This window comes from Fundulus heteroclitus, chromosome 10 (assembly GCF_011125445.2).
Source record: "Fundulus heteroclitus isolate FHET01 chromosome 10, MU-UCD_Fhet_4.1, whole genome shotgun sequence".
Taxonomy (NCBI): domain Eukaryota; kingdom Metazoa; phylum Chordata; class Actinopteri; order Cyprinodontiformes; family Fundulidae; genus Fundulus; species Fundulus heteroclitus.
In genome coordinates, this window is record NC_046370.1 from 17,692,695 (window position 1) to 17,706,568 (window position 13,874).

General features: G+C 40.8%; 1 protein-coding gene across 4 annotated transcripts in view; it reads right to left on the reverse strand.

Annotated features, from left to right (window-relative positions):
• Positions 1-661: 661 nt before the first annotated feature.
• The window catches only part of LOC105937897 (thyroid hormone receptor alpha-B), a 156,808-nt gene continuing 143,595 nt past the window's right edge, over positions 662-13,874 (reverse strand). For all 4 annotated transcript variants that reach the window (XM_036142156.1, XM_036142158.1, XM_036142157.1 and 1 more), the window contains 4 exons: positions 12,817-13,022; positions 7,250-7,396; positions 3,734-3,992; positions 662-2,319 (listed from right to left, as the gene is read on the reverse strand). In XM_036142156.1, coding sequence (XP_035998049.1) covers positions 2,069-2,319; positions 3,734-3,992; positions 7,250-7,396; positions 12,817-13,022 — 863 coding nt within the window. In that variant the 3' untranslated portion in view covers positions 662-2,068. The remainder of the gene's footprint in view (positions 2,320-3,733; positions 3,993-7,249; positions 7,397-12,816; positions 13,023-13,874) is intronic.

The window sequence follows — 13,874 nt, forward strand, 5'->3', positions numbered from 1 at the left end:
ATCAATCAGAGAAATCCAGTTTTCATCAACACCCGGTGGAAGAAATCACGAAAAGCCATCTGCATGCTAATTCTGCAGACGAGGCCACCGTGGGTACGGCGTATGGATGCTGAGTCTCATTTGTCCCACTAGCTTTGCTCTCCGAAATGGTCTACACTGGGGTGCCCACTGTTCGTTTGCTGCCTCTGTAAATCAGTTTCTGGTTTTACAGAAATGGGTAAAAAAAAGGATGACACTTGGTCCCTAATAACAGAACACGAGATGATCCGGATGTGATGGGTACCACCCCCCCACCACCCTTCCCCCATGCTGGGTGGTCGGCCCTCCTGTCTTATCTATGGTTTTTCATTTGAACCAAGTGAGAGGTGAGTGAGTGCATGTGTGTGTTCTGTGCCTTTTGTGCTGTTATGCAAAACAACAAGAACGAAAGGAAAACTCTGCACGTTTGCGTGTTAGACCGCATATGCAACCACTTGAACGTTGTATGTCTGGCTGTGGGCAGCTGCCCTGTGTCCACAGAGGTGAGGTAGTGCCTGACACCGCGGGCCGGCATGGCCGCCCCCATCCTCGGGGTGTGTCCGTTTTTGAGGTAAATGGTAGCCATATTGGCCTTTTCGCCTGCTCTCAGTGACTCCCAAAGATTTGTTACATATTTTTCATGTTTTTTTTTTTATCATTATTTTTTTTTTTTTCTAAAAAAAGGCAAGTGCGTATGGAAGCCTGGAGGGGCCACACTGAGCTGAGTCCATGAGGAGAGGACTCTGTAAAAACCCTACAGGTTAGGGCTTTAAATCCACACCGCAGTGCAGTGTGTACAGTAAAATGAGGCATTTTTGTTACTCTGAGGTGAAGTTGTATGTTTTCATGTAAATGTGTGTGTGTCAGCCGTGGACAGAGACAGGAAGGCAGGATGTAGAAGATTTACTTCTGACCCCAGTCGGGGTATTAAACCCCATCTCCTCTCCCTGTCTCCGCTCCTCCATTATCTGCTTTTCAAAAGGGAATCCCTCCCTCCTCGGTTTTTCCTTTTTCCTTCTCTCACAGCGGTAATTCCTTGAAGAGAAAAGCGCTTTATTGTCATTCATACAACGGTATGAGAGCTGCACAAGGCAGTGACAAGGACTGCCAGCATGTATGTATGTTTGTTTGTCTGTGTGAGTCACAGGAGCCGGTCCGATGACAAGAATAAAAAAAAAAAAAAAAACACAGGTAGATATGGAGCCTCCTTTTTAAAGGCTGACAGCACATTTACATCGAACTGAACTAGCCTTTTCTTTTGTATAAATATAGCACCTGTTTCAGTGGGATCTAAGTGGAGGAACAGCCCCGAAACAAAAACAACATAAACAGCAGTAACGGCTCAGATTGAGTTGAGTAACAGGCGGCCCACTCTGGTAGCTTTTGCTTCCATAGGCGCCATCGCACACCAGAGAACGTGGAGGGGGAGAAAATAAAAAAATAAAAATAAAAAAGGGATTTTGGGTCGCAGTTTCTGCTGATTGCCTGCACGACGGTGAGAAATGACGACACCCATTCCCCGCGTTTTCTGAATTACCGTTTTAACACTTTTTTTTCAGAAATAATACTGAAAGGTTCTGACGCTGCTTCAAAAACGTGAGCACTGCGAGAAAAATAAAAAAAAACAGAAGGAAACAAGGAGGGGAACCTGACCCCCACAAACAACCCTGACCTGAAGAACTGAGGTGAAACAAGCTGTGGCTCTGTGTGTGAGTGTTCTTGTGTGTTTGTGGATGTGTCTTGGCAAATGGCAACTCTTTCTGGATAAAACATCTTGCTCAGACAGAAGGGCCCCCCAACATGAATGTTTAAACAGGAGGTGTCAGAAAGAGAAGCGGTGGCTTTTTTTCCCCCCCGTTCTCCTTTTGCTGGTGAGTGCGTTTTTATCCGATTATATCCAGTTTTTCCTTTTTTTTAGAGACCACAAATTGTGAATTTGATGTCGGAGAAACACAAATTCCTGCCGGCGAGACTCTCCCTGTGTCTCCGTGGCGTAGCCCGTCTCCCATTTCCTTGCTTTTCCCATTGCACACGGTGGCAACTGCGCATGTCACACTTCCTGGTCCTCGAACACCTCGAGGAAAAGCGGCGGGAAGAGTTCGTTGGGACACTCCACCTTCATGTGAAGGAAGCGGCTGGCGTGGCACGCCCCGATCATCCGCAGGTCCGTCACCTTCATGAGGAGCTTGGGCCAGAAGTGAGGAATGTTGTGCTTGCGGTAGTTGATGTAGTGCTCGAACGCCAGCAGGTAAGTCTCCTGACACTTCTCTATCTTGTCCACGCAGGTCAGGCCAGAGCGATCTGTCAAGAACGGAAACAAAACCTTTTTAGTCACTTCTGAACTCCTTAAGTAGTGTTTCTTGACTTGCCATGGTGATAGTTGTTTGCCTATGAGATAAATCCATGGGAAAGCCAGAAACATGTTAAAATATACGCAACTACAACTTCTACCCAATACTGTTGCACCAAAACAGGAGACCGGTTCATTAAAAATATAGCAACGCTGATGATCCTGAGAGTGCTTAGGGTTAATGGATGGCTCTGTGCTTGCAAAAGGAAGCACGGGTGTGGGAGCAATTCGGAGAGGCTATGGGCAAGGTCTGGAAAACTGTTCAGCGACCCAGAAAGGGAAATCAGAGGCCATCCCAAGCTGTTTGTCTTGGGGGTTGAGTTGCTGACCCAGATCAAGGATATTGTTTGGCAGTATTAAGGAGCACTTTGCAAATGTTTTTAACCCAGTCACCACGCCTCGAGTGGAGGAAGAAGGTTCTGTGAGTCCAGTTAGCAGTGGGTAGTTCCTCACCAGGAGGTCGCCTGGAGTGGGAGAGGTTCGTCGTGTGATAGTGAGCACTCTGGGCGTTGTTGGGCTCGGTGACAAGCCTCTTTATTGTTACAAAAAAAGCCTTGGACAATGCTTCAGGAGGGGCAGAATGGGTGGTCCCAATCTTTAAGACAAGGAACCGAAGAGTGTTTCAGTTTTTGAAGAATCACACTTGTTAGCTTCCCGGGGAAGGTTTACTCTAGGTGTTTGGGTGAGGTGAAGACTCCAGCAACACTAAAATAAAGGGGAACAACTTCATTAGCAGATCAACACGTTACGACTTGTGGCCTCTGTCAGAGTTAATCTAAGTGTTTGAAAAGAGAATTACGTCTGTTGCACCTCAGATTCAGGTTTTCAGAATAGTACTCCTCACCGTGCTGCTCCGATGTTAACCCTTATTTTATTTTGAGCTCTATTGTTTTCTTTTTAGCTTGCTTTTAATCAGTGGTCTTCTTCTGTTAACCTGTTTTTATTTTCTGAGCAGGTGCCACTTGAGATATTGCCGTTTTTTCAGTAAAGGAGGTTGCTTCGCCGCACAGCTGCAGCACAGCATGATCGACACTGCTAAGACATTCCTCCTGGCTCTGATTGGTTGTTTCTACCCGGGAGCGGTGCATTTCAGCAAACAGCAGTAGGACTACAGGGAGGAGCCAGAGAAGCTTGTTTTTGCTTTCACAGATAATCTGTCTCACATTTTACTGTCAGGACATAGTAACAGTTTTAACAAATATGTAAAAAATAATTTTTCTACAAAAGTTACCTACTTAAGCTTTAAATTACGTTAAGTAAAACCTGATTTATTACATTTACATCCAACACTAAAGCAACTGACATGAAAAAGCCTTAATGTTAATAAATTCTAAATTGAAGAGACACTTTGTCTTTTAAACATACCTGAGCTCATGAGAAGCACAGCCTGCAGTAGCGCCACTTCCGTGTCGTCCAGGTTGAACTGCGCCAGGCTTTTGCCCAAATCAAAGATGGCATCGGACACCACACCCAACCCTCCGTTCTTCAGCTGTTCCCGCTTCACAGCTATCTCCCCACTCAGCGTCAACGTCTCGCTTTCGGGGTCGTAGCGGATTGCCGCTCGCAGCGACATGATCTCCATGCAGCAGCCCTTCAACAAGATGATCTGGTCTTCACAAGGCAGCTGGTGATTAAACAAAAACATATCCCCTTTTACTGTTCAATGCAAACGCTCTCTGTTGTGAAGATATTTGTCAAGAAAGACTGAGGTTTTAGACTGTTATGGTTTCAAAACTGGATCCCAGAGAAAATTCTGGAGAAGCCGTATTCTCCAACTCTACGCAGCAAAAAGTAACATTGCTCCCCCTCTCCTACCTGTAGCTGTACACTATACTTTTACCTTGTTTTAAAAAAAGACCCAAGTAACCAGCTAATGTCAACTCATTTAACTGGTGTTTCTCCATAATAATTAAACATGGTATAAAGTTGTGCTGCCAACAGAACCCATGACTCTTATTCCATTATTACATCTCTACAATGACTGTAATCAAGCTTTATGTCAATGTAGTATGACTTCCAGTCAATAATCTATGGGTGTGCATGCTTAAAAAATAAATATATAAATAATTAAATAAATCAAACGTTTACCTGTATTGAACAAGAAGCATTACAATAAAATGTATTTTAAAGAGTCCTACTTTGGATGTCCTGGCAATAAGCAATTACCTATATTTAAATGACATTTCTGATAAATATGACTAAAAAGGCAATTTTTCATAAAAAACAAAAGTACTATGGTAACCATTTGTAGTCACAAAAATCCAAAGTTTGCACTCTTCTATAGACATTGATTGATGGTTATATTTGCTTTGGCACCAGAACAAGACAGGGTTTCTTCCACAACACTGGGACCTTCTACTAGGTCATGCAAAAGTTGAAAAGTTGCTGCGGAATCCCATAGATCTGCTTCACGCAGACGTTGAGGACTCCATCTGGACCTGAAGAGTTACAAACCCTTGCTGTCTCTAATGTTAACTTTAGATTGATTTTGTATAGTCCCTTATAACACCCCGTCTTCCACCCTGAAGGTACTTTGTTTCTTGATTAGCAGTTTGTTCGAGTCACTGTTGATCCAGGGTGTTATTGTGGCAAGCAATTCACTTTTCTGGTGGGGATGTTGCTAGTACAAAAAAGTTTGTATAGTCAGTCCCCACACTGACTATCATGGCATTGATGTTTTGTGCATGTGGCTGGCACAGTGCCTCCCAGTATGTAGCCTCAAAACTTCTGTAGAGCTTCTTCAGCTTTCTGTGACCATTTTCACAAAGTCCTCATTATTACAAGTTGCCTCTGAACAACGGGTTTATATTCTGTGCAAAAACAAGGTTGTGATGTTATTTGCCAAGAGGTCACTGTACTTTATGAATGAGATGTATGAATCCTTGACATTTGCATAAAATAAATCCAATGTTTTGTTTTCTCTGGTAGAGCAGGATACAACCTGTCGAACCACTGCAAGTCAGAAAATGAGGCGTGATTAAAATCAACAGATATTGCTACAAATGAATTGGGATGTTATGTCTGCTAATGACATCACTTGCAGTGTCCTCTCCTCTTTGATCGTGCTCTACATTGACGGCACATCTTTTACAACAAATGTGGGATTTGTGGCTGCGGTTGAGGTATAATTTGAGTTTTTGATATGTTAATTAGCTGCTAACGGTTGTACAAAAACACCCAACAATGTTTCTATGGTTATGCGTCATGATTCAGTATTCAAAAGTTCAAAAGGTATTGGCAAAAATCCTGCCACCTGTACAGCTTCAATACCAGAGGGAATGACCGTACAATGAGCAATGATTTATGGAGAAAAAGAGCAGTTACAGTTTTAAAAACAAGAATAATGAATCAGAATGAAAGTAACAGCTTCTTCAAAATGCTGCCACCTTGAACGGTGCAATTCCAGAATTGGTTTAAGAATTTATACCACATATGTATTTGTTTCCACCAATAAACACTGATTATTTTAAAAAGCACCCTGCTTTAAATGGGTACAAGCCACTCTCAGTTGATTCTCCTTTCATTACGTGTGCAGAATGAGAGCACTGATATAAGCTAACCTCGATACAAACTCTTGTCTCCCCATGTCGTTCCTGGCAGCTGAGCAGATTAATTGACATTTGCTGCCTTGATCTCTCTCTTGTAAATTTGCTATCAGGGCTTGTAACCAACGCTTAAACGAAATGCTTACAATGCATTCACCGCTGTGTCAATTTAAAGGAGAAGCAACTAATTTGTTTTTTAGTGGCTAAATGACTGCTTGCTTTGTTTCTGCACATTTTCTATAGGGATTCAGTGAGGTAGCATGAAGAAGCCTCATGCTATCTAAACAGGTTTTCCCAATTCTCCAACATTCTCAGATTAAACAGCATATTTCATAGTATTCTCTATTATATTGAGAATACAAAATACAACATAGACCCCAGAAAACCTATCTGCTAAGCTTTAATTTAAAACTTAAACATCATTGTCAATTCTTTTTATTTATGTCAATGGTGCAGTCTATCATGTAAGTAACATTTAAACACACAAACGTGCTGAAAAAAAGCAGCTGCAACCTCACTGTCTTGGATTTATGTTTCCAAATGTTGTATTGGATTAGGGTGCCAAAGCTTCCACGTCTGTGACTAATTACGCTACAAATTTCCCCTCACATGGCTCCTTCTGTCCCACCAGACAAATGGTAGCTGAAAATTCTCTCATCATTGTCCAATAACACAAAGCTTTGTCAACACTTTATTAGATGCTTACTAATGAATGCAAACATCTAATTAATGGTTGGTGCTAAGTAGAGGACAATCCTAGAAGTGGAAAAAAAAAAAAATACTAGAGGCTGCAGAAGACTAAAGAAGCAGGCAGAAGTTAACTTTACAGCAGGACAATGACTCTAATCATTCAGCCGCAGCTACAATACAATGGTTTAGATCCAAGCATATGTACGTGTTAGAATGACCCAGTCAGAGTCCGAGACCTAAATCCAAGTGAGACTCCTGAAAATTGATATTAACAGGCATTTTCCATCCAATCTGACTGAAAATGAGCTGTTATGCCCTGAACAAAGGGGATGTGCAAAGCTGGTGGAGAAATCCCAAAAGACTTTCAGCTGTTATTGCAGCTAAATGTGTTATTTGAGATCCTTTTCCTTTCCCTTTCTGTTCACATCGCAAGTTGAGGGATGTGAATACATTTGCACGGCACTTCGGGGCTCCGTTGTTAATATTAATAATCTTGCAGTTCTCTTCCGACTGATGAAGTAACTGGCCCGACAAATTGTACCACTGCCATCACATCTCTATAACACACTATGCCTGACAGAAGCGTAGCGGTGTTCATCAATATCTGAACTCATTTTCTGCTGCTAACCAATCCACCAGCACTCACCTCAGAGAACATGGGCAGTTTTTTGGCAAAGTCGACTACGCGTGTGATGGCAGGGGTGATGATCTTGGTGAACTCGCTGAAGGCTTCCAGGTCCACCTTGTCTCCGTCTGACGTCGGGGCAACCGGAGACTGGCCAATTTTGTCTGGCTGCGTTGGAAAAAAAGGCAGCGATTAGGACACCGTGTGATATAAGTCCTAAGGTGATGACTATCTGTCCAACCTGAAGAGGACATTATCAAAGATTTTGATCTTTAAAGATTTTTAAGAGAATCTGTGAATACATCCCATATAAGTATCAAAACCCTTAAAGCCTGCTACAGCTTTTCTTTCTTTTCTGTTGTGCATAGTTAAGGCTAATCATTTTTGTAAAGTCTCATTATCATCACTATGGGTTAAACAAGATCTTTTGGTTAAAGATCTTGTGATCATAAAACATATTTCTGGTCAAGGGGAAGGCTGTCTCACAATGTCTCATCCAGTTGTACGCAATATGATGAAAGAAGTCCCTTGAATACAAATGCAAGCTAAAAGTTTCCAGTTTTTACTAGAACATGATTTAGAAAACCATGCAGAAGACATAATTTTCCTCCAGGTTTACAATAATGCACTACTTCAACTTGGTCTATGACATAAGAGCTCAATAAAAATACATTAGATTCGGGTTTAGTGTAAAAAAAAAAAAAAAAGGAAAACTGAAGGGTTTGCATTTAAACATCCGAGGTCTGATAATGTACAACGTTGCTTCATGCTCCACTGAATAAAGCATGTGTCAAAGCTGCAGTCATTTATTCAAGCAACGGCATAAGGCTAGAGCTTAAGAATGATCATTGCAAACAAAGTCATCAATCATGAAAACACACAAAGATGGGTCGCTTATATCAGTGCAAACCTGGACTTACAACTGCCGTGAGAGCATTCGTGAAAATTTTAAATTACTGTAATAATAACTTTGATAGATGCAAGTCTAGCTGTGAAGGAACCAAAAGTAAACATAGCATTTATAGGTGGAAGTCAGGGCCATTTTTTACATCACTGTTGAGAAAATAGCTGTCTGAGGAGAGTCAGGGGATTCAGCTGCAGGACAGACACGCTGAACGCATAACACTCATTCCATAGAAAGGCAGTATTTAACTCATATTTTATGTTGTTTCATAGCATTTGTCTGTAGAGAGTTCATCTTCGACCCCAGTGTGATTAGAAAAAAATACAGAGAACTTGCCATTAGTAATAAAAAAGTCTTTATAGCGAGTTCTGCAGATTGCCTAGATTAATACAGGGATTAATTCTAGAAACTAATCAAGATGAACTAAAAGTAGTAACATAGGGAATTACTCTCAAAGACAAGCATAGTGGCACTGTCCTCCGGATGTTTTGGTTAGATGTGTTAGGTCTACCTGACCTCTTCAATCAATACAAACCAATTTTTGGTGACCTGAGATTAAATGTTTATATTCTAACTGGAAATGTCTATTCTAGGATTTACTGCGTATGAGGACTCACTGGTTTGTCTGATCTTGGGCCTTGTTTACCCCGCCCCCCCCCCTCCCCCTCAGAGGCTTTAAGTTTCAACAACAAGGTGGACGGCTCCACAGTTCCCACACATTAATGAGATGTAAAACATTCACAATTTTTCCAGACACAATTTTCCAGAATCCATTTTAAAGTGCACTATACTAAGGCTCATCATCAATTTCTGACCAAGAAAGGACAGAAGAAAGGGAAGAAAGGACAAAAAGAAAGAAAGCAGGAAGAAAAATTAAGGAAAGAAGAAAATAATCCGTGAAGGAAGTCAGGAGGGAAAGAAGAACAGAAAAAAGGTAATTAGTAATGGAGAAATAAAGAAAACGTAATCTTCATCCACTGTAAAAGAGATAATTAGTTTTAATTTCCAGCAGGTGGTCATAATGTTATGCCATATCAGTGTATAAGGAGTCTGTGTAATCAAAACCCCTAATAAGCTGAAGTGTTTCAATGAGAATTTGTTTATATCAGAATTACAGACTGAAATATACCAAAGCGTCTCATGGTGACCTTAATATGGAGTCTCTGTTTGCCCTGGAAACCAGAATATAATCCTGGATTTATGTGTGAAATTAATTAGTTCTCAAGACAAACTACCCTAGAACGTTTAAGCATATTTTCTTCCCAGGACTTACATTCAGTCGGATATTTTAAACGCGTAATTTTGCTTACTGACAGGAGGAGTCCTTTGCTCAGAATGTTGAGCATATTCATGATATATTGTGAGAGGACAGAAGTTAAATTCACAAGAAAAATGGAAACTTTATGACCAAAAGGGACCAATATTTCTTTAACCATCTCAAAAGATAATTTTTGTCTAAGGGACATATGTGGAGCAAAAAATAAATAAAAGGGATTTTAAATGACTAAAACAAATGGTCTTCGATCACAGAAAAAAAATAAATAAAAATCATCATGCACCAAAATACATGGACCTCAGTGTGAATGATGTTCAACTGATTTATTGAGAGAGAATTAGGGAGGAACGTTATGAATGCAGCTTTAGCATTCATGCGCACAACCGTTGACCTTTTGTCAGATACGTTAGCTCTGGAAAGTTTTATTCATAATGTGCTTTGTAGCATGTCTGGTTTATACTAAAGTCTGTTTAAATTAGCCTAGATCATTTAATAGGTCTCTCATAACATGAGTCCAGCTTCAGACGAATGGCAATAAATAAAAGGTGGTTTTGCCACATTTTTGGCTTCATACATCATGTATATTCATAAATTTCTTTGTGAAATACTTTTCCTCCTCAATGATATACAGATGTTTGACCTTTAGGGTTGTTGTTTTTTAAGATAGGATAAATAATCCATCAGTTGGAAACAAAAATTCATCAACAAAATGTTCAGTACAACATATATGACATGATGATAAGATCTCCTGTGGGAACGTGCAGGTATTTGGTTCAAAAGTGTTTTCCTATTTAACCTGTGTTGAACTAAAACCAGATGTCCACTGGGCCTTAAAGCGAACCAGTTTCTGTTTCTTATTGGTCAGATTGAAAAAAAAAAAAAAGAGACTCCCATGAAAACGTTTTGATATTTGGCAAACGTTTCTAAGACCAACTGTTTTTGGTTTATAGGCTTAGGACCTATGAAAAGCAGGAGATTGATGCGCGCTGAAGGGTTGTGAGGAGGCTTTATTTTGCACTTGGCTCAGAGAACCGAACAAAAAAGTGAAGGGGATGGATGGTGTGCACAAACACCAACGCTTAAGCTAAAATGTACTTTGAGATATTTTATTCCATAAATGTATCATATTCAATGACAAGAAACCGGTAACACTGGTTCTGTATGCTACATCTTCTGAATGCCTGTTACTTTACTAAGGGATCTTAGCTGTGGCTTTTAATGGGCTGAGTAAAGCAGTTAGCATGGTTAGCACTGCTAGCATTACAAAAACAGCAGTCTCTCTGTGTATATTCAAGAGAATGCAGACCTTTACCTCAGCTTTGACATGTCCAAAAGGCTAATAACATAAATGCATTTAATTGCACCACAAAATACATGAGTTGTTTTACAATAAACAAACAATATTGCTAAACAGATTTTCTATCGGTCCCTTTGCATAATTAGACAAATTATGACCGTTATGGTAAGTCCTTTTATCAAAAAGGCCTTTAAAAATTTATATATTTGCATTACCTAGGAGACTTCAACCTGTTCACCCTCTTGATATCACTGTATAGAGTCTGCAATAAAATTAGGGTTTGAGAAATATTCACCTGAATGTTTCTGGGCTCATAACCAGATTTAATTCTGTTAATGGATTGGGTTCACTCCTTGGCTCCATTTTCACTTAAATCTCTCTAAAAACTCTTCTTCTCTCTGTATCTTAGTGTGTGCTCTGCTCTCTGTTTAGGCCATCTGGTTTATGTAAGCTCTCTCCTTATCTAAGCTGAAGAAAATCCTCGGCTATGATCATTCATGTGCAAGCTGGCTGGCTGGACCTTATTCAAGCACAGGACTTTGTACTTCTGTCTGTATAAACCACGTGGTTAAAACAGACAGAGATACTTTTTTTTATTGGGATTTTATGTGATCCACTAACGCAAAGCAGAGCATATTTACCTTCAGAAGTGATCTAATTAACAGAGTCCACCTGTGTTTAATTTAATCTTAGTACAAATAGAGTTGTGTTGACTCGATTGCAGTGGATTTTATTCAAGGTGTCAGAGTCAACTGAACATAAACGAACTTCACACTTTTCAGATTACTGTTTGTAAATAGTTTTGCAAACGAGCCAAAGCTTGAATAAAAAAAAAGGAAAGTTTTGTGTGAGGCAGTTTCTATGTGCCATTTTCGCCACAGAGAATATTTGCTTGCACCAGTACTACCAGACATGCGGAGCATTCAAGCAGCTTGGCGGCAGAACTCTGGGAGACGGTGCACGGCCCATGGAGTCGTACTGTTTCCAGCGCATTATCAGCACTTGTTCTGTACCTGAGCTTTAGAAACAAACTGTACTCATTCCAGTTCCCAAAAAAGTTTGTGCCCAGATGAACAATGATTTTAGACCAGTAGCTCTCAGGTCCAATGTTATGAAATCCTTGGAAAAACTATTGATTCATCAGCAACATATGGAGGTGGAGACCTTCGTGGATCAATATAAAATTTGCATATAAAAGGAAACTGAGTAGCTTGGCAGTGGACGGGTGTGTGAACTGGTGTGATCCTCACCGAGTCAAAATGAATACAGAAAAGACGCGAGGAGAGGCTGGTGGATTCTAGGCCCCGGTGGCCGTACATGGACACAACTTCCAGCAGGTGAATTGCTTCAAAAACCAGGGAGTTCACGCTGACAATAAACTTTGCTGGCAAACACAAGTGGAAGGTGTTTTTGCCAGCACATTTCTGCAGACTCAGTGATTGCAAAGAGATTTTGTTGATTTCTTTCTAAGAAAGCAACCGCTGAGTCTGTATTAAGGTAGGGCATCACCTGTTGATTTGGTAGTTTAACAGTCAAATCAAGGGCTCCTATTCTAAATATTACAGCTACAGAGTTCCCCTCTGTAAACAGAGCCAGTACAGAAATTCATTAATACCATCATTGGTTAAGCTCATTCAGAAGCGTTTAGTACAAGACAGCCGGGGAAACTGTAAAGTCATGAAGATAATCAATTCTTCATTAATTAAGCAGTTTGGTTCTGGTATCATATATGCACATTTGTGGGAGGAGCATGGACTGTTTTACTTCTCTTTTAACCAAGAGGACAGTAAATCTGACAACATTGTTACTGTTTCTAATTAACCTTTTTAACCAACATCTTTAATGAGGTGTTTTTGATAAATAGTGTTGTTTTTTTAATGAAATACTGTTTTTTTTTTTTTTTTTTTTGTTAGGAACGGTTTACTATATGTTACGAATGAGTGTAATGCGTGCCGGTTTAGTAAAACCCTCGGTCCTAAGCAAATTTCTCCCAAGGGAAACCAATAAAGGGACGTTGCTTATGGTATCTAAACAAAATGCATTTTACCAGGAGCAACTAGACAAAATCCCAGAAAAAAAACAAAAAAACAATCTGTGCTGCGTTCCCTTACCAGGAATTTGCGCTTCTGTTTCCACTGTGCGCCCTGAGCGTTGGTGTGCCGATGGGCCTCCGTCACTAGCCGGATCAGGTCCCACTCGGCCACGGTGGGCTCCGGACGGCTCTGCAGGGTTTTCACCATCTCCTCCTTTTTGCGTTTCTCCCTGTTCTCCTCAATGAGGCGCCGTTTAGCCACCCGCTTTGAGTCGTCCAGCACCACTGGGTAAACGAGGATAAAAAGAGAAGACCTGAGTATAATTTGAACCTTGCTATCTGCCTCTCAGCCTGTTCGGACGCTTTTTTCTCTGCTCTCTGCTTGCTTGCATTTTCCTGCCTTTTACTTTTTATCTCCTTTTTATCTCCTAACCTAAACCACAGAAAGTTGGATTTAGTTTTTATTTATTTATTTTCTTTTTATTTTCTTTTACTTATTTTTTGATTTGGATTTTGAAAAGATGCCCTCCTTCAACACAATGGACTTTGACAAGCTTTTACAGAAGATAGCTGTTATGGAACTGAAAATCTGTCGACTTGAAGTGAATTATGATGTAAACGCCGCGAATGGAAATGATACGACCCTGCCCGTGATTCCGAGCGGTGACCACCAGCCCAGCGACTCAGCGAACAAACAGTTCCCTGAGGAAAATGAGAATCCCTGGACCACTCTGGGTGCAAGACCAAAGGACCAACGAACCCCACGCCTAGACAAAGAAAACTGGCCGAGACTACAGAGAGATGTCCCAGGACAAGTAAAACAACAGCGGGCTGTTCCCACAACAAATGATAGGAGTAAACCTGCTGGAAATGCTGGAATTCCTTTACGAAACAGATTCGCTCCGCTCCAAAATGTGACCCAGGAGGACAAAAACCAGAGGTATGTCAACGATTTTCGTTCTAAGACATCAGAGAAAAGACATGCCACAGGGCCAAGGACCCTGATATTATGCAATGGTTCTGTAAGGGGGATTAAACATTTCTGTAACAAGAAAAATACAGAGGTGTTGATTTATAACGACGGGAACTGTGGCCTGGTGTCTGATTTAACAGACATCCTTCAGACAGACCTTCCAA